This window comes from Tursiops truncatus, chromosome 3 (assembly GCF_011762595.2).
Source record: "Tursiops truncatus isolate mTurTru1 chromosome 3, mTurTru1.mat.Y, whole genome shotgun sequence".
In the NCBI taxonomy this organism is placed as follows: Eukaryota; Metazoa; Chordata; class Mammalia; order Artiodactyla; family Delphinidae; genus Tursiops; species Tursiops truncatus.
The window spans coordinates 63,629,746-63,655,182 of NC_047036.1; the positions used below are offsets into that span (position 1 = coordinate 63,629,746).

Here is a 25,437-nt window from a genome sequence, read left to right on the forward strand (position 1 = left end):
TTCCTATTCTTCTGTGTGATCTGTTTTTTCCCTCTATGGAAGATTTTCGGACATTTCTTTTTATTCCTGATGTTCTGTAACCTAATTTTAATGCTAAGAGTAAAGGGCTCAATTTATCATTTTAAGTAGTTTTTCATGAAAATAAGTACATAATGCTATAAAAAATCTAATCACAACAGACATACCTAATGCAGAAAATAACACTCCCAACTTTGATACTGTCAACAGTTTGCAGCACGCTTTTTCCCACACATGAACACTTATTAAACGTTTTGAGTATTATACACAATTTGCTTCTTTTATTTAGCAATTTTTGGCATTTTTCTGTCAGTACTTCATTCTTTTTAACTGCTGCAGATGTTACATTCTATAGACATATTGGTTAGTTATTTCGTATTAATCAACATTTGGGCTGTTTCTAAGTTTGAAAAAAAAAGTTGCAACAAATACTCTTGGGTCCGTATCTTTGTTCAGGATTAATTTCTAGAAGTGGAAGTTCTGGGTCCAAACCCAGAATATTTTGAATTTTAATTGATATTGCTAACTTACACTCTAAAAAGGTTGTACCAATTTATAAGGCAGAAAATGCTATTTTTTTTGGATACTTAATCTAAATCTTTGCTAACGTGATGGGTAAAACATGTTTTAATTTTGATTTTTTAATTCTGTGAAGTTTAGTTTCTAACTTACTAATTTTGGTTTCTAGCAATATTTATTCTCAATTTATTACCTCTTTGAATTTTTAATTTTAGATATTATGTTTGATATTAGATTCTTTTTTGTAAAGAGCAGCCAATTCTTGTTCTATCATTGTAGCATCCCATGCAATCTCACTGAAGATCAGGAACAAAGTTTTTTAAGGTCTCAAACCTTCTCCTTCAACCACTGAAAAGGTAGTCTCGTACCTGCCTCTTTACTATCCCTGTGGAATATCCTGGATTTTTCAACTTACTGACTCCTAGTCTAAGTGAAGGGAATGTTTTTCAGAAGTGTGATATAAAGTAATTCACAGTCCCTCTTTTGATCTAATTTAAATAACTGAATGCTAGCTCTTCTGTTTATAATCCATTTCTGACCTTTGGACCCATCTACCTAGCTCCTAGCGCTATATATAGGCTCTAGTTTCAGTTCATGCTACCGGGGCACTCTCCTACTTTGGGCTGTCTTGGTAGATATTCTACCCTAGGCAGGTGCTGGTTACCTATTCTTGACTCTTGATGGGCATTCAGGAAGTTACAGCAAGAAATGTTTCACAGATGGTATCTGATACAGTCTAGTTAAGATTAATGGGGAATAAAAGTACTTTGCTTAGAAATAATTATCCATAGATCTAAAGTCAACAAAAGTATCTACAACAAAAAATACATAATTTTGCTGCGGGAGGAGGAGGCTTGAAATAGATCAGAAAACACTTTCACATTAATTGTTCTTTTCATATACTTCAAATTTGTACTTAATGCCTTTCTCCTCCTGGACATCAGAAGGAACACCTGGATATCTGTAAAAGAAAAAGATGTATAATTAAATATTATGCAAATACACTACACATGCAAATAGTAAGAAAAATTTCAAACTACAGAAAGTTAGAAAATAAAAAGTATAATTCTTCCTTTCCTTCTAACTCCTAGTTTTTCTCCCCCAAACTAACCACTGTTAGCAGTTTCTCTTTTATGTTCCCACTCTTGTCACCCAGCTAATATGAAATTTCTTAAGAACTTTTTGCAAGTCTTACATTTGGTATCAAATCTCTTGTGTGAGCAAAGAAAAAGTAAAGCACAACCTTTAGCTGTTAGAGTGGAACTGAAGTTGTGTGTGGTGCATGGGGATTCTTTTTTTTTTTTTGCTGTACGCGGGCCTCTCACTGTTGTGGCCTCTCCCGTTGCGGAGCACAGGCTCCAGATGCACAGGCTCAGCGGCCATGGCCACGGGCCCAGCTCCTCCGCGGCATGTGGGATCTTCCTGGACTGGGGCACGAACCCATGTCCCCTGCATCGGCAGGTGGACTCTCAACCACTGCGCCACCAGGGAAGCCCGGGGATTCTTGATTTGTTTACTCAGTGGACGCCACACTGCTCTAATTCCCCACTGTGTGGCTTATTTCATATCCTTTACTAGAATCACTGTTTATCTGATCTTTTCTACTCCTAACACTCACTTAGGTGTGTGTTTCCTTCAGCTTCTAAGTCAAAACCCAGGCCCTCCTTTGGGTATATACTTAGACGTGGGATTGCTGGATCACATGGTAGTTCTACTGTTAGTAATTTGAGGAAACATCATACTATTTTTCATAGTGGCTGCATCATTTTACATTTCTACCAACAATGTACAAGAGTGCCAATTTCTCCACATCCTCGCCAACACTTATCTTTTGTAGTGATATTTGCACTTCCATGTTTACTGCAGCATGATCCACAATAGCCAAGATATGGAAACTACAGTGACAGATGAATATATAAAGAAAATATGTATACATACAATGGAATATTATTCAGCCTTCAAAAAACAAGGCAGTCCTGCCATATGCAGCAACATGGATGAACTTGGAGGACGTTATGCTAAGTGGAATAAGTCAGTCACAGAAGGACAAATACTGCATGATTCTACTTATATGAGAAATCTACAAGGGTCAAATTCATAGAAACAGAGAGTAGAAGGGTAGTTCACAGGGGTTGAGGGAAGGAGGAAACAGGGAGTAGCTGTTCAAAGGGTATATAAAGTTTCAGCAAGATGAGCAAGTTCTGGAGATCTTCTGTGTAACGCTGAGCCTACAGTTTAAAATAGTGTATTGTACACTTAAGCATTTGTTGAGAGTAGATCTCATGCTGTGTTCTTATGACAACAAAAAAATTATTTTTCATTGAACACCACTGCCCCCCCCCCAACAAAAAAACCCCCAAACCCGGGTCTTCCACTGAAGGCTGTTCTGACCACTCTTGTCCACTACCCTAATCTTGGTGCACTTCTGTAGGCTTGTGCTGGCTGTATCCACTGTGCTGGAGGTGAGGGGTCAGGAAGACTTGCTTTAGTCAGGCTTGTGTTTGAACCTGGTTCTGCTGTGTGACACTTAGCTATCAATAAAAAGTCTTCATCCTTATAGAGAATTTAGCACTGTGCCTGATATATTAAGTGCTCTGCAAATGTTACCCATTAATGATATTAGTTTGTTTTGTCCCCCTAACTATTTTCTAACCTCATCGTAGGCAGAGATAACATAGAAAACAAATTTAAGTCTCTTATGATACCCAACAGAATGCTGAGTAATAATAGGAATTAACCTTTTGTTGACCAATTAGAGATTACGCCATTTTGAAAAAATATATAATTAGAAACATGAAATAACAATAGCATAATAATATGTAAGAAAAAAAAGGAGAATATATTTCAGAGGAAGAAGGTATGTTTGTATTTACTAACCATTTCCTAAGCTGTTTCTGTTCTACTGTTTTAGTAGCAACATAGTTTTTTCTTTGTTTAAAGAAATGATTTTACTAGGCCAACTTTAAACCACAATTTTACTTTCTTAGATGAGTCACCAAAAGCAACATTTACATTTGTGTGTGTGTGTAAAATTCTCAAGAGTATCAAGATTGTCAGCTAACAAGATAAAAGCAAAGTATCAAATCAAAGCTATTTCTAAAACCATGAATAATAATGATTTAGAAATAACTATGCTATGGGCTAGATATGGTCACTAGTCATGGTAATAATGTTTATTTTCTCTGTGAAACGAAAATTGAATTCTGCTTAAGATTAATTTTACTTTCCACAATATTCACATATTCAGTCTGTTTTAATAATGATAACTACCTCATAATCATAATTCCAAACTTTTCGGAAGAACAAACTGTCTAAGAGCAACCTTTGAACTCCAAGTTTAAGTCTAACAGGATTTGGAAATACCACCTATTTATTATGAACCACCCAGATAGATGGTCTTTTCTAGAATCTTCAAGCATTAAAGAAGCAAATGAATACAAATAATCATAAGATCTGAACTGACAAAGGAGCATGAGAATAATGCAGAGATGATTTGATGGAAGGTCTAAAATAGAGGTAAACAGAGTTCCTGGAACAGGTATCCATAAGAACCAAATCATAACTAAAAATGATGACTCTATAGGAAGCACAAGCTCAGGAGGAGAGGGATCCACAAATAATATGGACAAATATGCCAGGATCCTGTTGGACAGTCAAGAAATAATGGGAACAGAAGAGGAAACGTCAACCCATCTAAATCCTACTTCAAGTGTCTACTGGTGAGGGGCATCTGTCCCAGCTCTGGAGCCAATTATTGCCTCAAAGGCCTCCTCTGGTCTTCAATCCTATTTGACTACATGGTCACATGAAAGGTTGTTACCTAGAAGGAGAAGTCTGTTTGGGGCTCATTAAGTGGGAAAACTGCTGCTATAAAATATTTTGCTCTGATGGTTTGGTTGGATCCTAGTGTGAAATAGTCTGAGACAGAAAGACTTCTTCCAGGAAAGATGAATAAGGGCAGATTAATGGACAGGCTGGCATGGTGCTGTCAAAAAAAATGATTGCATTGACAATGACCCACTGGGAGAAAAAGGGAGACACAAAGTAAAACCATCTTACTTCATTAATATTCTGCTTTTAGACTCCTACCACTTGTGGCTTCATCTACATTTTAATTTATTCTCTTCTTTCTTCACAGTAGTCCTCTTTCATTTTTATTTCATTATACTGGTGCTTTTATTACCAGGAAGTTGGTGTTAATAAAAGATACTGTGTTTGAACTGAAACCTATGTAACCACAAGAGACCTAGGATAGGGATAATGGAAGACTAAACAAAGTGGGTAGCTGTGGGGAAAGAATGAAGGGGAGTAAAGAATGATCAGAACTCATTTCTGGACAGTAGGGAGCAATTCTAAGTTGCCCAATGTAGAGAGATTTGGAAAGAAAGCTCCAGAATTGAGCAGTGTTACAGATGTCCAGGGACAAAGCATATTCTCTTTGCTTCAGAGGTTTCCTTTTTCTCTATTTCATGAAGGATTTATACTACTTCATATCTCCCTTATCCCTTAGGGGATTCCCTCCATCCCATGTTAAAGAGGCTGTTACTACGTTGCTACAGGCTTGAAAGTACAGATGACTATGACGTGCTGCAGTGGAAGAAAGGACTTTTTGTTTTCTTCCATAGCCTTGTTTAGAATGTCCATTTTGGAGCAATTTCTTTGAATTTTGGCTTTGGATAGCAATTTCCTATCTCAGTCTATTCACCATTAAAAATTTCTCAGACATTTAAAGAAGAATTAATACCAGTCCTTCACAAACTCTTCTAAAATGTAGAAGAGGAGAGAACACTTCCCAACTCATTCTGTGAGGCTAGCACTATCCTGATAGCAAAACTAGATGAAGACGTTACCAAAAAAAACCTACGGACCAGTATACCAATATCCTTATGAATATAAATGTAAAAATCCCCCAAAAATATTAGCAAATGGAATTCAGCAGCATATAAAAAGGATTATACATTACTACCAAGTAGGATTTATCTCAAAAATGCCAGATGGGTTTAACAGAAAAATCAACTGATGTAATATACCATATTGATAGCATATTAAGTATTAATTATATATTTTGTCTTATTAATGACAAAAACCACATGATTATCTCAAGAGACTCAAAAAAAAAGTATTTGACAAAACCCAATACTCCTTCATGATAAAAACACTCAATGATTTAGAAATAGAAGAGATCTTCCTCAGTGTGATAAAGGGCATGTATGAAAGACCCACAGCTAACATCGTATTTAATGGATGCTTTCTCTCTAAGATCAGGAACAAGACAAGGATGCCTGCTCTTGCCATTTCTATTGAACATCATACTGGAGGTTCTAGCCAGGACAATTAGGCAAGAAAAAGAAATAAACAACATCCAGATTAGAAAGGAAGAAGTAAAACTATCTCTATTTGCAAATGATATATTTGGTATCTAGAAAATCTGAAGGAATCCATTTACAAGCAGAATAAATGAGTTCAGTGAGGTTACAGGATACAAGCTCCATAAACAAAAATCAATTGTATTTCTATATATTAGCAATGAACAATCTGAAAATAAAATTAAGAAACAATTTGATTTACAATAGTATCAAAAAGAACAAAATATTTAAGAATAAATTTAACAATGAAGTGCAAGGTTTGTACACTGAAAGCTACAAAACATTGCTGAAAGAAATTAAGGAAGATCTCAATAAGTTGAAAAGACATCAAATGTTCATGATTTGGCAGTTAATACTGATGTGATGGCAATACTCTCCAAAGTAATTTACAGATACAGGGCAATCTATCAAAATCCTAGCTTGCTTTTTGGCAGAAATTGACAAGCTGATCATAAAATTCATGTGGAAATGCAAGGAACATAGAGTAGTCAAAACAACAAAGAACAACAAAGTTGGAAGACTAGTACTTCCTGATCACAAAAGTTATTACACGGCTGCAGTAATCAAGACAGTGTGGTTCTGGCATAAAGATACACATGTAGATCAGTGGAATAGAACCGAGTGTCCAGAAATAAACCCTCACATTTATGGTCAATAGATTTTACACAGAGGTGCTAAGACAATTCAGTTGGGGAAAAGAACAGTCTTTTCAACAAATAGTGCTAGGACAACTAGTGTGCTGCTTACCGAAGAATGAACTTGGACCTCTTCCTTATAGCATATATAAATTAAATCAAACAGATCATAGACTTAAGAGTTAAAACTATAAAACTCTTAGAAGAAAACACAGGAAAAAAATCTCTGTGAGCTTGGATTAGGTAATGGTTTCTTAGGTATGAAACCAAAAGGAAAATCGACAAAAGAAAAAAATAGAAAAATTGGACTACATAAAAATTAAAAACCTTTGTGCTGTAAATGATTAGGAAAAGTGAAAGTCAATCAGGAAAGTGAAAAGACAACTCAGATAATAGGAGAAAATATTTTCAACTCATATATCTGATAAAGGACTTGTACCAGAATATTCAAAGAACTCTTAAAACTCAGTAATAGAAAGATAAATAACCAAATTTTAAAAATGGGCAAAGGATGTGAATTGGTATTTTTCCAAAGAAGATACAGTATATAAATCTCAAATAAGCACCTGAAAAGATGTTCAACATCATTAGTCATTAGGGAAATGCAAATCAAAACCACAATGAGATACCACCTCATCCCTACTAGGATAGCTATAACCAAAAAGGCAGACAATAACAAGTGTTGACAAGGATATAGAGAAACTGGAACCTTCGTATGTTGCTGGTGGGACTGTAAAATGGTACAGTCACGTTATCAAAAGTTCAGCAGTTCCTCAAAATGTTAAACTATATGACCCAGTGATTCTTCTCCCAGATTATACCCAAGAGGAATGAAAATATAAATCCCCACAAAAACTTGTACATGAATGTTCAAAACAGCATTACATTAACCAAAAAGTGGAAATAAATCAAATGTCTACTAATTGGTGAATGGATATATATAATGTAGTAAATCTACACAATGGAATTCTTTTTGGCATGAAGTACTGATGCATATTACAACGTGGATGACCTTGAAAACAGTATGCTAAGTGAAAGAAGCCAATTCCATGAAAGAAGCCAATTCCAAGAAGGACTTCATATTATATGATTCTGTTAACATGAAATATCCAGAATAGGCATATCTATAGAGATAGAAAATAGATTTAGTGGTTCCTAGAGCCAGCAGGGGAAGGGAATGGAGAGCGACTGCTAATGTGTACAGCGGTTCTTTTTGGATGGTGAAAATGTTCTGAACTTAAGATTGTGGTGATGGCTGCACAACTCTGAATATACTAAAACCATTGAATTATATACTTCGAATGGGTGAATGTTGAGATGTGTGAATCATTTCTCAGGAGATGTTAATATTTTCTTTTCTAAGAGTCAAAGAGCCAGAATTGTATTTGTTTTAAGTTATCAAGGATCTTGAAGGGTCATAGCTTTGGAAAGAGGTCTAATCGAGAGTGACAGGGTTTACAAAGGTATTTAATATGAAGCTGATTCACACAATCTATTCTTTTTGTTAGTAGCAAAAAGAAAGGAAAGAAATGAGGGATAGCAGAGATCAATAGCCACATAATGTGAGAATCAGCCATCTAAGCGGTACAAGAGAAAATAAGGTGGGACAAAGAAACAGCTGATTTAAAAAAAAAATATATATATATATATGAAATCAATGTGATTTTTCTAAGTAGTCACCTTTGGAGACTATAAGCAAAAGCCTGTACTTTAGCTGTTTAGAAACTTTTTAGAGTTCTTAGAATTTCCAGTTTTCCTTAGACCTAGTTAAGAGCCCAAGAAAATCAGTCACCAACTTCATTTGACTTGAGACCATTACCTATATTACTCTGTAAAGTAATATACTTTATTCTAAAGCTTGGCCATCCATTTATTCAGACTTGGCTCTGAATGCTGCTTTTAGGAGGTATTTCCAAAATCAAACTTGCACTCAAAGAATGACTGTTTTCAACTGAGTGTTTGAAAGAATGTGTTAAGAGCTAGTCTAAAAGTGTTGATATAATTAATCTTCTACTCTGCATAGCCAACAGCTGAAAAGCGCTTTTAAACTAAAATGTTTTCAAAAGCAGACAGTTTCATGCTAAAATCAAAGTAAACTACAGAGTAAATCAAGTGTAACATCTTCTTCCACCTCCACCACTAAGTTAGTTCCTTCATCTTTCACCTGAACTACTGTAACTGGTCTCCCTGCTTCACTCTTGCCTCCTCCAGCCCATTGGCCATAAACAGAAGAGTACTACTCTCTATTCAGAACCCTCTAAACCTGCCCTGGGTCTGATCTCTCTTGGTCTCCCCCTCGCTCACAATGCCCACCATGGCTTTCAGGTTCAGGGAACACGCCAGGCTTCTTTCTGCCCTCAGTTCTCTGTGCTAGCTACTTCTGGTTTCTGGAATGCTCTCCTCAGCCCTTTGTGTGGCTGGCTTCTTGCCATTTAGATCTGGTGTAGACATCACTCTTCAGAGAGGACTTCTCAGACTACACAGTATCTACCACATCACAGTATTTCAATTTACCACACAGCGACTCTTTGGATGTTTATCTATTATTTGCCACCCTCCTCCTCTACTATAAACGATGTAATCTCCTGGAGAATAGTGACATCTTCTGTCTTGGTAAACACTATCCCCAATGCCTAAGACAAAGTCTGATGCTAAATAAGCACTGATCTTACAGAATGAACTAATGCCTATTCTCTAGATTTCAGTGAAGTCATTAAAACCTGAACATTCCCAAGTCTTCAACATTAAAACATATCCAAAAATTCCTATAGTTTTTGTCTATAAAACACATTGCTACTTCGAATTCAATCTGAAGAGACATTCTCTTTTCTATAATTCTTAAGCAGGAAAGCCAAAGGTGCTTCAGACCAATGAATAACATTTTACTTACTCTGGGATAAGTTTATATTTTTCCAAATCAATTTCTGGAAAAAATGTGTCACTTTCAAATTCCTGCATGATCCTTGTCACAAATAGTCTAAGATGGCCTGGCTTGTTCATGGCTTCCTTTGAAATAAAACAAAAGGCATTAATTTCCTTATTTATCTGTGTCAAAAGTTATAGAAACTCTAATATTTTTGCTTTAATTACATACTGAAGTTTGTACTAGGTATTAGAGACATGCTACATATCTTGTTACCTCCAAAGCATGCTATTTAATTATCCTATTCTTTAGTTTGGGACCCTGCAAAGTATGACTTAGTTGGGAATGGCCCTAATCATTTATCAATAATTACAAGGGTGAGTTCAAACATACTCTGGGCTCTAGTTTGCTTACATGAACTCTTTTTTTCATTTTAAGCATTCAATTTTGTCTTTTATCTTTGGTTGTTGTTTAAGAATTAAAAACCCCAAATTATCTAGTTACCCTTCACAGAAAAATTTACATATGTATATATGGATAGGATAGTAATTTCATGAGACCTTGACTAATGAAAATCCCAAGGACATGCTTAGTACATATACATAAAATTTAATGCCTCAGTTTCTCAGCAGATAGTTACAATGCTAGTAGGTAATTTATTCTGTCTTTTGTTGCTAATGATTGCATTTGGCATTATATTGTTAATGACTTTTCTATTACTGCCTATAGTACTATTGATAGTTTATACAGAAAAAAAACTGCCCTGGAACAAATATCTTAAAATTCGAATACAAAGTCAGGAGTCCCAACTGCAACTCTAAGAAAGCAATAACTCTTGATTTTGAAATAGCTTTTGAAACAAAACAAAAACACATATACATATAAATTCAACTGTGTGTAATCCTTAAAATTCCATACAAAGGGCATAGAACAAATTTTACTTTTTATTTTCAATCCTATGGCTTACATTAAATCATTTATTCTCTTGCCCCGATCAAATCAGTATTCTACCAATTCTTACTATACCAAAAATTAGAAAAATTGAAGGGACTAATCACAGCAGCATTTGAAGATCTGTATCAAAGTTAATGATATATGGCCCAACTTTTCTTTTTCTTTTTTTAACATCTTTATAGGAGTATAATTGCTTTACAATGCTGTGTTAGTTTCTGCTGTATAACAAAGTGAATCAGCTATACATATATATATACCCCCATATCTCCTCCCTCTTGCATCTTCCTCTCACCCTCCCTATCCCACTGCTCTAGGTGGACACAAAGCACCCAGCTGATCTCCCTGTGCTATGCGGCTGCTTCCCACTAGCTATCTATTTTACATTTGGTAGTGTATATATGTCCATGCCACTCTCTCACTTCGTCCCAGCTTACCCTTCCCCCTCCCCGTGTCCTCAAGTCCATTCTCTACATCTGCGTCTTTATTCCTGTCCTGCTCCATGGTTCTTAAGAACCGTTTTTTTTTTTCTTTTTTAGATTCCATATAAATGTGTTAGCATATGTATTTCCTTATTTATTTTCATTTTGGATGATCTGTCCATTGGTGAAAGTGGGGTGTTAAAGTCCTCTACTGTTACTATATTGTGTTGATTTCCCCTTTTATGCCTGTTAGCATTTGCCTTATGTATTGAGATGTTCCTATGTTGGGTGCATAAATATTTACAATTGTCATAACTTCTTCATTGATTGATCCCTTGATCATTATGTAGTGTCCTTGTCTCTTTAATAGTCTTTATTTTAAAGTCTATTTTATCTGATATGAGAATTGCTACTCCAGCTTTCTTTTGATTTCCATTTGCATGGAATACCTTTTTCCATCCCCTTGCTATCATTCTGTATGTGTCCCTAGGTCTGAAGTGGGTCTCTTGTAGACAGCATATATACAGTTCTTGTTTTTGTTTCTATTCAGCCAGTCTGTCTTTTGGTTGGAGCATTTAATCCATTTACATTTAAGGTAGTCGTTGATATGTATATTCCTATTACCATTTACTTAACTGTTTTGGGTTTGTTTTCCTTCTCTTGTGTTTCCTGCCTAGAGAAGTTCCTTTAGCATTTGTTGTAAAGCTGGTTTGGTGGTGCTGAATTCTCTTAACTTTTGCTTGTCTGTAAAGGTTTTAATTTCTCCATTGACTCTGAATGAGATCCTTGGTGGGTAGAGTAATCTTGGTTGTAGGTTTTTCCCTTTCATCACTTTAAATATGTCCTGCCACTCCCTTCTGGCTTGCAGCTTCTGCTGAAAGATTAGCTGTTAACCTTATGGGGATTCCCTTCTATGTTATTTGTTGCTTTTCCCTTGCTGCTTTTAATATTTTTTCTTTGGATTTAATTTTTTTTTTTTGCTGTACGTGGACCTCTCACTGTTGTGGCCTCTCCTGTTGCGGAGCACAGGCTCCGGATGCACAGGCTCAGTAGCCATGGCTTACGGGCCCAGCCGCTCCGTGGCATGTTGGATCTTCCCGGATCGGGGCATGAACCCGTGTCCCCTGCATCGGCAGGCGGACTCTCAACCACTGCGCCACCAGGGAAGCCCTTTGCATTTAATTTTTGATAGTCTGATTAATATGTGTCTTGGCGTGTTTCTCCTTGGATTTATCCAGTATGGGACTCTCTGCACTTCCTGGACTTGATTGACTATTTCCTTTCCCATGTTAGGGAAGTTTTCATCTCTTCAGATATTTTCTCAGACGCTTTCTTTTTCTCTTCTTCTTCTGGGACCCCTATAATTTGAATGTTGGTGCATTTAATGTTGTCCCAGAGGTCTGTGAGACTGTCAGTTCTTTTCATTCTTTTTTCTTTATTCTGCTCTGCAGTAGTTATTTCCACTATTTTATCTTCCAGGTCACTCATCTGTTCTTCTGCCTCAGTTATTCTGCTATTGATTCCTTTTAGAGAATTTTAAATTTCAATATTTGTGTTGTTCATCATTATTTGTTTGCTCTTTAATTCTTCTAGGTCCTTGTTAAATGTTTCTTGTATTTTTTCCATTCTATTTCCAAGATTTTGGATCATCTTTACTGTCATTACTCTGAATTCTTTTTCAGGTAGACTGCCTATTTCCTCTTCATTTGTTTGGTCTGGTGGGTTTTTACCTTGCTCCTTCATCTGCTGTATGTTTCTCTGTCTTTTCATTTTGCTTAACTTACTGTGTTTGCGGTCTCCTTTTCGCAGGCTGCAGGCTTATAGTTCCTATTGTTTTTGGTGTCTGTCCCCAGTGGCTAAGGTTGGTTCAGTGGGTTGTAGGCTTCCTGGTGGAGGGGACTGGTGCCTGTGTTCTGGTGGATGAGGCTGGATCTTGTCTTTCTAGTGGGCACGACCACGTCCAGTGGTGTATTTTGCAGTGTCTGTGAACTTATATGATTTTAGGCAGCCTCTCTGCTAATGGGTGGTGTCATGTTCCTGTCTTGCTAGTTGTTTGGCATAGGGTATCCTGCACTGTAGCCTGTTGGTCGTTGAGTTGAGCTGAGTCTTAGTGTTGAGTTGGAGATCTCTGGGAGAGCTATCGCCATTTGATATTACATGGGGCCGGGAGGTCTCTGGTAGACCAATGTCAGTCTCGGCTCTCCCACCTCAGAGGCTCTGGCCTGACTCCCGGCCGGAGCACCAAGACCCTGTCAGCCACACGGCTACTAGTGCTGGAATGCTCCTGCAGAGGCGGGGGGCAGCTGGGGCTCACTGCGGGGACAAGGACACTGGCAGCAGAAGTTCTGGGAAGTACTCCTTGGTGTGAGCCCTCCAAGAGTCCACCATTAGGCCCACCAAAGGGCCTGTAGGCTCCATTGCTGGTTTGCCTCAGGCCAAATAATCCTGGCCCACCTTTTCTGAACAGGGTCAGATGGTAAACATTTTAGGCTTTGTGGGCCATATGGTTTCTTACCTTTGTAGGCAAAAGCAGCCATAAACTACACTAAACCAATGGGCATGGTTGTGTTCCATTGAAACCTTATTTACAAAAACAGGCTGGTAGTCCCAAATGTTCTGTAAGTCAATGTGGTGTGAGGCGGATAATGCAAAAACCTACAGATTCTACTTTATTATTTATATAAGTACAGATATATCAAATTATATAAATGTATTTAAGTACTTATATTGTTTAAAGAATACATTTTCAAGTGACTATGGTATTGAATCATTCAAGATGTGATCGGCACTCAGCAAAATAAACAACTTATTTTCTTAGAAATTCATTCTTGGCTGAAAAGATCAAAGGAAAATGTCCATTTTCCCCCTATTACAAATGGAGAATGTTAAAGATTGTAGAAACAGGAACCCAAGAAATAGAGTTTTTATAATGCCACCTAGGATCCTGGTATACTTCTTTCTAAAATAATTTGTGTTCATATATTATGACAAGCCACAAAGGGTAGGGGCTGATTTTTCCTCTCCATAAATGTAATCTTTCCTCAGTGTTATAAAAGAGTTATAAAATTCTATTTATTATCCTCAAAAATGTTTAAAGCTGGAAGTCATCTGGTATCAAGAAAAAGGAATATTTTCTATTTAACACAGTGTCTTCTCTTATGATACGAAATCATGTAACACTTACCCCCTACCCTCACGTTATATGAAAATTGTTGAGGGCAAGTCTTGTGCTTTGAACAAGTTCACATACATCTAGTCAGTGTATCTCAACAGAGCCTTTCCTCAGTAAGGGACATAATATTTATCCTTGAGGAAAAGATGATAGCTTAGTGTATTTAGGCACATCCAGGGAGGAGAAGACAATGCAGTGCAAGTACAATTCTCAGGAAGGATTTAGAATGTTTTTAAAATTGGAAACATCAACTATTTTGAATTGAAAATAGACTGGTACAGACCTAAAAACTTACTTTTCATTTAGTTTGTATGATAGTATCAAAAAATGAATAGTGCAAATTGGCAATATGTCTAACTTCCAGGAGAAATAACGTGCTTCCTTTGCTCATGGCTTAATCTTTTAAAGTTGAGATGGCAGGGAAGCTGAAAGAAAGAGGGTAGACTATTTCCTTATAGTCACAGATAACGTTACTTACCTTATAAACAGAACTGCCTCCCACTATCCAGACCATGTCCACTGTATTTGTTAATTCTGGTTGCTCAATAAGTTTTAAGGCACCATCCAGACTTTTGGCAAGAAAATGAGCTCCCTGTGGAGGTTCCCTGAGATTACAAGAAAGAATTACACGTAATTTCTATAAACCCCATTCATACTAGTCAAATAATCTGACTAGGAGGCAGTAATTATAAAATTAAAAGCATCATAAATATGAAACCTTTCAATAAAAAGCATTTAACATCAGTATGGCCCATGGCCAATAATGCAACCCACATTTGTGTATGTATGGTCTACAATGAATGAAAAACAGAACCACTTGTGATACTGCATGATATTTGTGGTGGAAAAAAAATCACAATAGTAGTTGTTTCTGGAGGGATGGGGTAAAGATTCACTGGGAAGGGGCTTGAGGCAGCTTTCTGGGAGTGACAGTAATGTCCTATATCTTTGATATGGGGTTACATAGGTGCATATATTTGTTAAAATATAGCAAATGTACATGTAAGACTTGTACATTTCATTGTACATAATATTTATTTCAAAAGAAAAAACAGTAAAGTAATATTAAACTCTAGTTAATGAGATATATAATGAATTATTTAGGGGAAAATATACTAATGTCTGCAGTTTACTTGGAAAAGCATAAAAATAACAAGACTGATGGATGGTTGGATGGATGATAAAACAAGCATAGTATAAAATAATCTATGTGGTAGAATCTATGTTGTGGGTATACAGGTGTTTACTGTAAAATTCTTTCTATAGGCTTGACAGTCTTCAGATAAAATGTTGGAAAAAGAGTGATATGTTTGAGTGACTTTAGTTTGGAATGATATTCAAACTGTTAACAAGTGGTTACCTTTGGGGTGTGGGGAAAGGATTCTCATGTTTCAAACAATATAGAAATAAATGAATTATCAAAAAATGAGCATGTTATTACTTTTGTAATTAAAAATCCCAAAGGGGAAAAGTCAATTAATTTATTGTTTATATTGATTAGCTCAGTCTCTCCCAACCTCCAAAAATGTTATTTTGGTGAGAGTTTGCAATTCCCTTTATAAATGAAGAAACATGCAGAATTGGCTTTCAGAGTAATTAGACACAACAGAAATTACAATTCAATGTCAAGTTCTTAGACTGATGCTTTAAAAAAATAATGTAATTGCCTTTGAACTAGTAGTTCTAACAATGATTAACTAAGAGCTAATGGGGACTACTCATTCTCTTTGCTGCCTCCTTTCTCACCTTCTTGATATCTATTTGACTTACTTCGCTCTTTGTCATCTCTCAAGGAGTTAAGATAGCACAAAGAATGTATTTTGATTCAAAGCTGGAAGAAGACACGGAGGCTAGGGTGAAGCTAAAGGAGCCAAGGGATCCCCAAAGGTATCAGGGCAGTTGCAGTGACTAGGATGGACCAGGCCATTCGAGGGGAGAACTGAATTTAGAAGAAACAGATTTGGAGTTGGGGGGAGAAGACAGTCTAGTTAATAAACCAAGTTTACAATGACTTTGAAAGAGTCAAGATGGTTTTAGTAACTGAGGATGTTTAAATCAGGACTGCTGACAGGAGTTAAGGTAGGATGTAAATTGGTGATTTAGGAACTGACATACAAGGAAAACCGGAAGAGGTATTCTAGAAGTAGGTGGATTACGGCAAAATGATTTAGAAGGTGGTATACGTGGTTGGTGTGGACTTCAAAGAAAGGGGACAATCTTTTTGTGAAGACTGTGGAACAATGGCTTGAGAATGATTCAAGGGATTAAGGTAAAGACTACTTCTTTGCCCTTTTGCAGTGAGTCTAAAAAGGAAAACAAAGAACAGATTAAGGATTTGTTTCAGATTTTAGATATAACAAAGACATGGAGGAAATGCTTCAGCACAGTATTGCTACTTAGTGGTATAGAAATGTTTCACAAGAAACACTTGACCCTAGATGGGCAGAAAATTAGCAAAAATTTGAGCCAATGGTTCATCAGCCTCTTCACAGCACAAATCCTAGAAACTAACACAATAAATACCATATGGCAAGCACTCAATATTGTTACTTATTTCATTGCTAAATTTTCTTTCTATAATTATCTCAATCCGATCCAGATTGGATTCCCTTACAAAGGACAGTTGGTATGTGGTAGCACACACACTCTACATCAAGAAGTGTGTGGCCATGCTTGATATTTTGCTCGTTACCCAGAATCTTGAATTCCCTGAGGGTTGGCATGAAGATTAAAAGAGATAATGCACATAGCAGGCACTCCAGTGATACTTCCATCCCTTTCCTTAAAAGCCCTATTCAAGGGAGGCTGCTTTCTACCTGATGGATAGCTGTATTACAAAGAAAATATCTAACATTTATTGAGTGCCTACTTGCTCTGACAAGTAGTAGGGTCAGGCAGTGCTTTATACTCATCATACCATTTAATGTTGCCAGCAGTCCCATGTAGGTACTATTATCCCTTTTTACAGATGAGGATGTTGAGGTTGAGGGATTAGGTTGCCAATAGTCACACAGCTAGGAAATGGTGGACCTAGGATTTGAGTTCCAGCAGCCTGACCTTGGGGCCTGAGGGGCACTTCTTATTCAGACAATAGGCTTTCAACTGGTGGTCATGGGCTACAAAGGTGTTAGATTCTGGTTCCCTCAGGCCTCAGATGGTGTGGCCTAGTTTAGGCAGAGCCCTCAGACCAGTGTTTTCCGGCCTTGAGCTGCCTCATTTGATTACTCTGGGGTATTATATAAACATTATCCTTTCCATTGTGCCTGATGAAAGAGGATGGCAGATAGAATTCTGCCCCAATTTCCCTGAGGACTGTTGGGAAAACAGTTAAAAAGAAAAACCCTAGGCTAGAATCACATCTTAACCAGAATTCAGAAGTATGTTCACTTTAAGACCTTTAATACTCAGTCTTTAAAAATGTGATTTCTAACTATTAAACATTGATTCAAATATGCTTCATCCTCATAATTGAATACTATGCGGCCACTAAAAATATTTATAGAAATTAATCTTTTAATATATTGAGTGGGGAAAAGGCAGGTTACAAAGTGTTGTTATGTGGGATGATTCTATTTTTATAAACTGACTACAGACCATTTATTCCATGAAAATTCTGGAACCCCTACTTTGCTAGGAGATATGCCAGGTGCTTGAAATAGAGATTTAAAAAAAAAAGCACTTCCTGTACCAAAAAGATTGTGATGGCAGGCAAAGAAATAGCTCAGCAGTGCCCATAAAAGTGAAAAGGACATGCACTGGGGATGTGTGGAGGATGCTAGATGGGCACAGAGGTTGTGCATCATCTGGCTGGGGTGACAGGAAGAATTCTCTTTGGAGTCTGATCCCTTAGCTGAGTCTTGAAGGAGGTAAAAGTATGAGCAAAACACAGAAGTGACAGGCCACTATAAATATTATTGAGGCTTACATTAAGGTTATTTAACACAAGAAAGCTCCAGGAAAACTGAGAGAAGAAAAGTAATCTGTGGTGAGGTTTAAAATACTAAAGGGCAGTATAATAGAGCAAGGTCCTGAGGACAGAAACAAAATGGAGTCTAGAATAAAACAGTGGAGGCGGGGGAAGGAATTGATTTTAAAAGCAGGGGATTTTTCTGTCTCAAGATTGAGGGAAGGAAGAACAAAGTGATACGTTAAGGTGGAAATAAGATCATGAGCCTGTCCATTGTGATCTCATTAATATTAGTATTTTCAATAAGCTACAAAATTATGTAATTTTGGTAAAATAGCAAGGACTGGGGGAGTAGGACCTGATATCTGTAGGGTACCCTCTGTGTGCCAGAAATTTAACGTATAAAATATTAATTAACCCTCAAAATCACCCTAAGAAGTTGTCATTAATCCCATTCAGTAGGTAAGAAAGTTGAGGTTCAGCAAGGCTCAAGGTTAATAGGTGCCAGAACAGGTATTAGAAGCCAGGTTGCTAAGTCTTTGCTACACCAAGTATGTGAGTGGTGGGGAGAGAACTGAAGCTTTATGAAGAGAAGAAAGTTTTAATCACTGTGGAGAATATGATAGCACGACCATAAAAAATTATTCTGCCATGAAATGTTAGACAACTTCATGGACTGAAGACAGTTTACAACATCTTATATCATGCAGGCAATTTTGGATTTTCTAAAGATGCTGCCAAAGCTGCAGCATTGCAGTAAAATTTCTTAATTTGGTTTTTGGTTCCAAAGACTTTAAAGCTTATTCATGTTGTAGCATATATCAGTACTTCATTCCTTTTATTGTGGAATAATATTGCATTGCATGGATGTAGCACATTTTGTTTATCCATTTATCAGCTGATGGACATTTGGGATGTTTCCACTTTTTGGCTACTATGAATGATGCTGCTATGAACATTTGTGTACAAGTTTTTATGTAATCATGTTTTCATTTCTCTTGGTTATATACCAAAGAGTGGAATTGCTGGGTCATATGATGATTCTATGTTTAACATTTTGAGAAAATGCCTGTTTTCCAAATGTGGCTGCATAATATTTCTTTTAAAGCCACAACTTGGTTGTCTAGAAAGCTTTAGAAAGGCATTTTTCCTATACCTTATTAAGGGAACAGTTATGCAAAATGACTAGTATCTGGCAGCAAATTTTTGGATTACTTTGAGGATTCAGTTTCTTTTTACATTGTGGGGTGGTGGTGAAAAATTGAATATCTCTAAAAGCTTGCATGAGCAAGAGATTTACATGTATGTATCTCCCCCCTTTTATTTAGGACCTAGCAGTGCCTGGCACATAGCAGGTGCTCAGGATATGTGTGGAACTGACCAGCAAGTAGGGAAGCAGAAGGAAGGACAAAAAATAACTCTAATTTTTTTCTCTAACTGGTATCCCTATTTCCTTGGTGTGCTTGGTGATAAAGATTTTAAATTTTCTCTCTGCCTTAAAAAAAAAAAGTGAAATGCACCAACAAATGTTACATATAAATACATAAGAAACAACTGAATCCAATTACATACACCATAGGGGGGTCATAAAGAAGAAATAAGACTCATCATTTGAGGAGATAATGCTGGCCCAACTGAACATCTACCCCACTGAGATTTCTTTATGTTTGTTTTAGCTCAAGCTGGCCATAAATAAACTTGAGTAGTATTCAAGAATATGTTATTAAAGAGTCTCTGGGAATGGCAATACGGTCTGTGAATTTGGATTCTATGAAGTAAAGATATAATCAGAATATCCTAGCAACCAGGAGAAAGAGAACAGCATGAAGATCGGGGCAGATGGCAAGATGCACATCAACATATTCCCCATCACCCAAAGGCAATCAGTGAAATATTCTGGTATACTTTCTTCCAGGTTTTTAACCTATACCATTCTAGGAGGGATTTAGGAGAAAATCTATATAAGCCTGAGTCCCCTTAGGCTACAGCTGTGTAGTGTTTTTCCTTCCGTGGTTGGATAGTCTTCAGGTGTTCACTTGCCTAGGCTATAGTACTGTTATTTAGACACTAATCTAGGTGTTGCTGTGAAGGTATTTTGCAGATGTGATTAAAGCTGATAATTAAATGACTTTTATCTGGGTGGACCTAATTCAAGGGGTTGAAAGGCCTTAAGAACAGATCTGAGGCTTCCTTGAAGAAGAAATTTCACCAGCGGGCAGCAGCTTCAGCCCCTTCTGCAGAGCTCCTCCCTGCCCTTCCTGATGGCCTGCCCTACAGGTATCTGGACTTGCCTACCCAGCCCCACAACTGTGGAATTCCTTGCAATAAAATTCTTTTATCTATCTATCTATCTTCTACTGGTTCTGCTGCTCTGGGTGAACCCTAATAATACACATGGGAAAGGAATACTATGACCACCGTTATTAAGCAAGCAGTGCCCCAGGATGCTGCATTTTTTGTGTGATTATATTATTAGTTTAAGAGAGAATAATTAGCATGCCAGTCCTAAACCTTCCCTTATGGTATAATTCAGGCTCCCCTCTCCCCCCCCACAGTAAACTCCTGTAAAACCCCTTGGGGTTCCAGAAGTTATTTTAGTGGGCTGGGACCAATGTAAAAAATAACAAAAAGAAACAAAATAGCAATCAGTTTGCACTACATGTAGAGTAAATGCCATGGAAGCCTTGGTGAAGGTAAAGCACTGGAGTTGACTTGATGATGAGTCTTAATGCTTTTACCTTAACTGCTTCCCCCTCCTCACCCTGCCAAGTCCCCAGGGCATTTCCAGGCATCCAGAACTATGTTACCTAATGTTAAATTGGTAAACAGGAAAATTCCTCCCCCAGGCCAACTAGAGACACTCCCTAGAATTCCTAGGAAATGCTTCCATTTCAAAACTTTGAAAATTTTAACCTTCAGATGCTGGGTAAAGAACAAAAGCACAAAATACTATTTGGCTGTTGTGGTAAACTAGAAATAACAGGGCACAAGACTAGGACCAGTTTTTAGCCCAAGCCTAAAATTTACATCTTATTGCATTTAGGGCTAGGTACAGAGAGGGGATAACCACTTAAGTTTGGCAAGTTCCATAATATATGTATTTTGATTTTACATGAAACTAGAAAAGTTTATTAAATTACATTATATAACTGATATTTAAGTCTACTGAATAATGGTTCAAGGAAACGTGCAAATCTATTATTACCATAGTTAGATTTAATGTAATTTGTCAAGGTGATGAAATCAGTCACTTGAGTAACAGAATAAGTTACTGTCATATGGCATAAATAACTGCTTATTTTCTGTAATCACCTTTATGATATTAAGTAGCTTCATCCATAGTTACATTCATACTATTTTATTTTGTCCTATACTGACCTCTACCATAAGAAACGGAACATGATTTTCTTGTGGTGAATTTATGGTACAGTACTTACTTGAGTTCTCTACTGAGAACTATATTAATTCTGTCCTTTAATGGTCGATTCTTCTCTGGAATGGAGAACCAGGTTTTCCTACCCATAATCACCAAATTCTGTTTACCTGTAAAATCACACGCAAAAGATAAATATATTTTGGGAGTATACATATATATTTTTATATATTCATACATATATGCATAGATATGATTCTCATAGGGACACCTAGTGGATCTGCTTTAAAAAATTAAAATTTAAAACAGCTTTATCAAAATTTACCATTTGTCATCCATTATCTAAGTCTAGTAACTGTTACTTCCTTTGGCTTTAGCCAACTTATAACCAATATATAGTTTTCATCAACTGTAGTCATGTATATTATAGTAGTTAAGAGCAAAGATTCTGGGTTGAAGTGCTCAAATTGAATGTATTCTGTCATCTACTAGGCGAGTCATGTTTATCTCCTGTGTCTTATTTTCCTTATCTATAAAACGGAGATAATGCTAGTTCCTACTTGTAGAGTTGTTGTGGCGATTGAAGACTTACAATACTCAGCATCTAATATGTACTGTAATAACTGATATAACAGTATTATTCATATTTGCATACTTTATACATTTAAATTAGTCATTTTTTTTAAAGACAGCTGCTTAATATTCCATGCAATTAGCTTAAAACATTATCAATTGTGCCTCTGTGCATCTAGTTCAAGTATAACGCTTCTATAAAAACTATACACATGTAAAGCTTCCATTTTTGTTTAATTACTTAGGAGAAAAAAACCCTTGGGAGTCAGGTATCTGGATCAAAGGAACATACTCATTTCTATGATTCTTGATATGTTCTGATAGACTATCAAAAGGAGTGCATGTATGTTTTCTTTTTTTAAGGTAGTTTTGTTTTATTACTTTTTAAAAAAATTTATTTATTTATTTATTTTTGGCTGCGTTGGGTATTTGTTGCTGTGCGTGGGCTTTCTCTAGTCGCAGTGAGTGGGGGCTACTCTTCGTTGCAGTGCACAGGCTTCTCATTGCGGTGGCTTCTCTTGTTGTGGAGCACGGGCTCCAGGCGCATGGGCTTCAGTAGTTGTGGCTTGCGGGATTCAGTAGTTGTGGCGCACGAGCTTAGTTGCTCCGTGGCATGTGGGATCTTCCCGGACCAGGGATCGAACCCGTGTCCCCTGCATTGGCAGGCGGATTCTTAACCACTGTGCCACCAGGGAAGTCCCTGTATCTGTTTTCTTAAAGAATCATCGTTAGTTTGATTTTATTTAAACAAAAACACTAAATTTACAAACTGCAAGTTGTAAGACTAAGCATTTTTCAGGTTTTGTTTCACTACTCTTACCAATTACCTCCAAGTGTTGGAAAAAAATTTTTTCCTCCAAGAACAAACAAAAAACCCCCTGTAATTCAGAGCACCCTTATACAATATGCACTATATTTTCAAAGACAGAGTTTTACGCGTTCAATAAGGAGATATCAACTATTAAAGATAATGGAGCTAATAGGTGAGGAATTCTGATGAGGAATATGGCACAGACCTGACCTAACAACTAAGGTAGAGATGATGAGTGAAGGACACAGGGAGGCGTTTAAAAAAAAAAAGCCAAGACATCCTTGGTACCCTTTCATTCATTTATCCAAGTAATACTATATTTACTGAAAACCAGCAAACAGGTCAGGCATGGGATGCTCTTCCTATTAGCAGGCCATACTTGGGATTCATGTCACAATTCTGTAGTTGTGCTTCATTCACATGGTTCATGTCAATTTTTTAGCTTCAAGCTTTTGCCATCATGTCTCCAACTAGTGACTCAAGGGCCAAATTGAAGTACGTTTTATCTGTCCTGTTATAGTTATGCTGCATCTGCTCCTTTCTGATTTACTGTTTCCCTGTTTACTCTGCTATTCCTCCTCTAATGAATAAACACACATGTCTCTTAGGTTTTTTCTCCCTCATGCCCACATTCTTATCCTTGGTTATCCTCTTCTCTCCAGTGGCTCAATTCATCTAGTTCCCCGTGCCTGAAATTGTCCCGGATATACTACAAGCACTTTAAAATCATCATCATTACAGCTGCACACTATTCCCCACTCCTTTATTTTCCATGTCACCCAGACTCTCAAACTGAAAATCTGAGAGTTCATCTTTGATGCCTTCCTGCATCACCTTTAACTTTCTAATCTCCAAATTGAGTATCTTGTAACCGCTTTTTGGACTTTTGTCCTCTCCATTGCCATTCAGGCACTATCATCTCTTCCAGCAGCTATTTCAAAGGCCTGTTCTGGTTTCCTTTGCCAGCGCTAACCTCCACAGAAGCCTCTACCTAGCTTCCAATTTTGACCAATACCTGAGTTGTACGCACGCTCACATAAAATTTCAAAGAAATTAAAAAAAAAATGTTTAATGAATCTTGGGAACTGCATCCTCATTTATGTTAGGACAAAAGGTCCCAGACTAACATGAAAAACTTTTAATTTAAGTAAAATTTGCACTGGTAAGCTTCCTTAGGCAAGACCCTTCGCAAATTTGAATCACTTAAAAATCCCACATTACCTTCTACTGAAGAGGTTGTAGTCATTCTTTGGAAATACCTGTATTCATTCCTACAAGTTAGAGAAACACATGGAGTTACTCAGAATGGGATCCCGTGGGCTTCAGCTCTAACGCACCCGACAAACGGTGCGCTGGGGGGACCTCCAGGACTGGGACTTTGCTCTGGGGTAGGACGCGGGGGGAAAAGGCCTAGCGGGGCAGCTGGAGCGGGACGGAAATCAGTAACTAGCCGCCAGGCTCCTGACGCGGAAGGAAGTCTAAGCCTACCTCCCGCCAACTCAGGTCACGAGTCCGACCCCTTCTTTTCGCAGCGTCGACCCGGCCCGGCCCAGGTGCCCCGATTAAGCTCCGATCCAACACAATCGACCCACCTCCGGCCCAGCAGGTACCTGAGCGGGGGCCAGGGCAGATCCCCGTTCTTGCCGATGCCCATGTTCTGGGACACAGCGACAATGCAGTTTAGCGGACGAACCATGATAGCAGCAGAAAACACTTCCAAGATAGCACGTCACACAGACCACGGGGATTACCCGCCAGCTTGGCGCGAAATTTTGGTCACCCCGCCCCCTCAGTCCTATTTGTGCAGGCGAGACCCCGCCCTCGTCCCGCCCCCCGCCCCGGCGCACTGCAGGGTTGCGACGTGCTCGCGCCCGCAGACGCCCTGGGAACGGCGGCCGCGGGCTCGCGCTCCCAGCTCGACCTGCTGCCGGGCTGTGGCTGCGTGCTCCGCGATGTCGCGCCGGAAGCCGGTCTCTGGTGGCGCCGCTCCCGCCGGCCCAGGCCCTGCAAGGCAGGCGGTTTTGAGCAGATTCTTCCAGTCTACGGGAAGCCTGAAATCCACCTCCTCCGCAACGGGTACAGCCGAGAAGGCGGATCCTGACTCTGACTCCGCAGCGCCCCTAGCGGCCACTCTCCCGCCTCAGTTGCCGCCACACGTGGTGGGTTCGGTCCAGGGCGGGGCGGGGCCATCGGTGAGTGGGCGCGACCATACGGCCGGGGGCGGTGCTTGTGGGTGGAGCTGGACGAGGCGGGGACTGTGCGCGAGAATATGCGAGATGGCTGGGCCAGGCGGGAAAGGGGCGGGGCTCAAGAAGGAGAAAGAGGGAAGAGGCAGGGCAGCATCCGTCCTAGGTGCAGTTCAGACATTTTAGGGTAATATTACACTTGGGGTAATAGATTTGAGGCTAAGGTCACACCGGCTCTTAATGGCAGACCGCTCATTCTGATGCGGTTAGAGTCAAAGGATACATATTTTAATCTCCATTCTCTCCCCTCCCCCCCGTTTTTTTTTCTGGATTGAGGGTTGAAGAGGAGCATTATTTATTATTTGTATGTGTTTGGTTAGCTGACTAGACGAAAACTGCCGTTAAATCTCTAGTTTTTAAGGCTGCAACAGCCTTGCTTAGTATTTCAAGCGTTTACGGGTCAAAGTCATGTGCAGTTCCCTGGTGACTGTACCCCTTGTAGTTCAGGTTATAAAGTCTGATACACAATTTGGGTGGATAAAGTTTCTTAAGATGATACAGATGTGATGGCTAGTTGTTGTATGCTTCCTGTTGCTTCAAAATCTTGTTCCCTTCATTTATGTTTCTTCCATAGATGATTG

The 25,437-nt window shown here is 38.2% G+C and overlaps 2 protein-coding genes across 8 annotated transcripts in view; one reads left to right on the plus strand and one right to left on the minus strand.

The window, feature by feature from the left end:
* Window positions 1-270: 270 nt before the first annotated feature.
* DHFR (dihydrofolate reductase) lies at window positions 271-24,669 on the minus strand. Of its 4 annotated transcripts, none has more exons than XM_019929756.3 (6): window positions 24,532-24,669; window positions 23,832-23,881; window positions 21,291-21,396; window positions 14,425-14,551; window positions 9,429-9,544; window positions 271-1,498 (listed from the first exon to the last, which is right to left on the minus strand). In XM_019929756.3, the coding sequence occupies exons 2-6, from the start codon at window positions 23,854-23,856 to the stop codon at window positions 1,420-1,422; spliced, it is 453 nt and encodes a 150-aa protein (XP_019785315.1). In that variant the 5' UTR covers window positions 23,857-23,881; window positions 24,532-24,669; the 3' UTR covers window positions 271-1,419. The 4 variants fall into 4 exon arrangements, with proteins under 4 accessions (XP_019785315.1, XP_004312634.2, XP_019785312.1 ...); XM_004312586.4 differs by lacking the exon at window positions 24,532-24,669 and adding an exon at window positions 24,221-24,373; XM_019929753.3 differs by lacking the exon at window positions 24,532-24,669 and adding an exon at window positions 24,203-24,360.
* MSH3 (mutS homolog 3) overlaps window positions 24,563-25,437 on the plus strand; it is a 179,797-nt gene continuing 178,922 nt past the window's right edge. For all 4 annotated transcript variants that reach the window (XM_019929750.3, XM_019929751.3, XM_073802256.1 and 1 more), the window contains exon 1: window positions 24,563-24,802. In XM_019929750.3, the coding sequence (XP_019785309.1) occupies window positions 24,563-24,802 (240 nt within the window). The remainder of the gene's footprint in view (window positions 24,803-25,437) is intronic.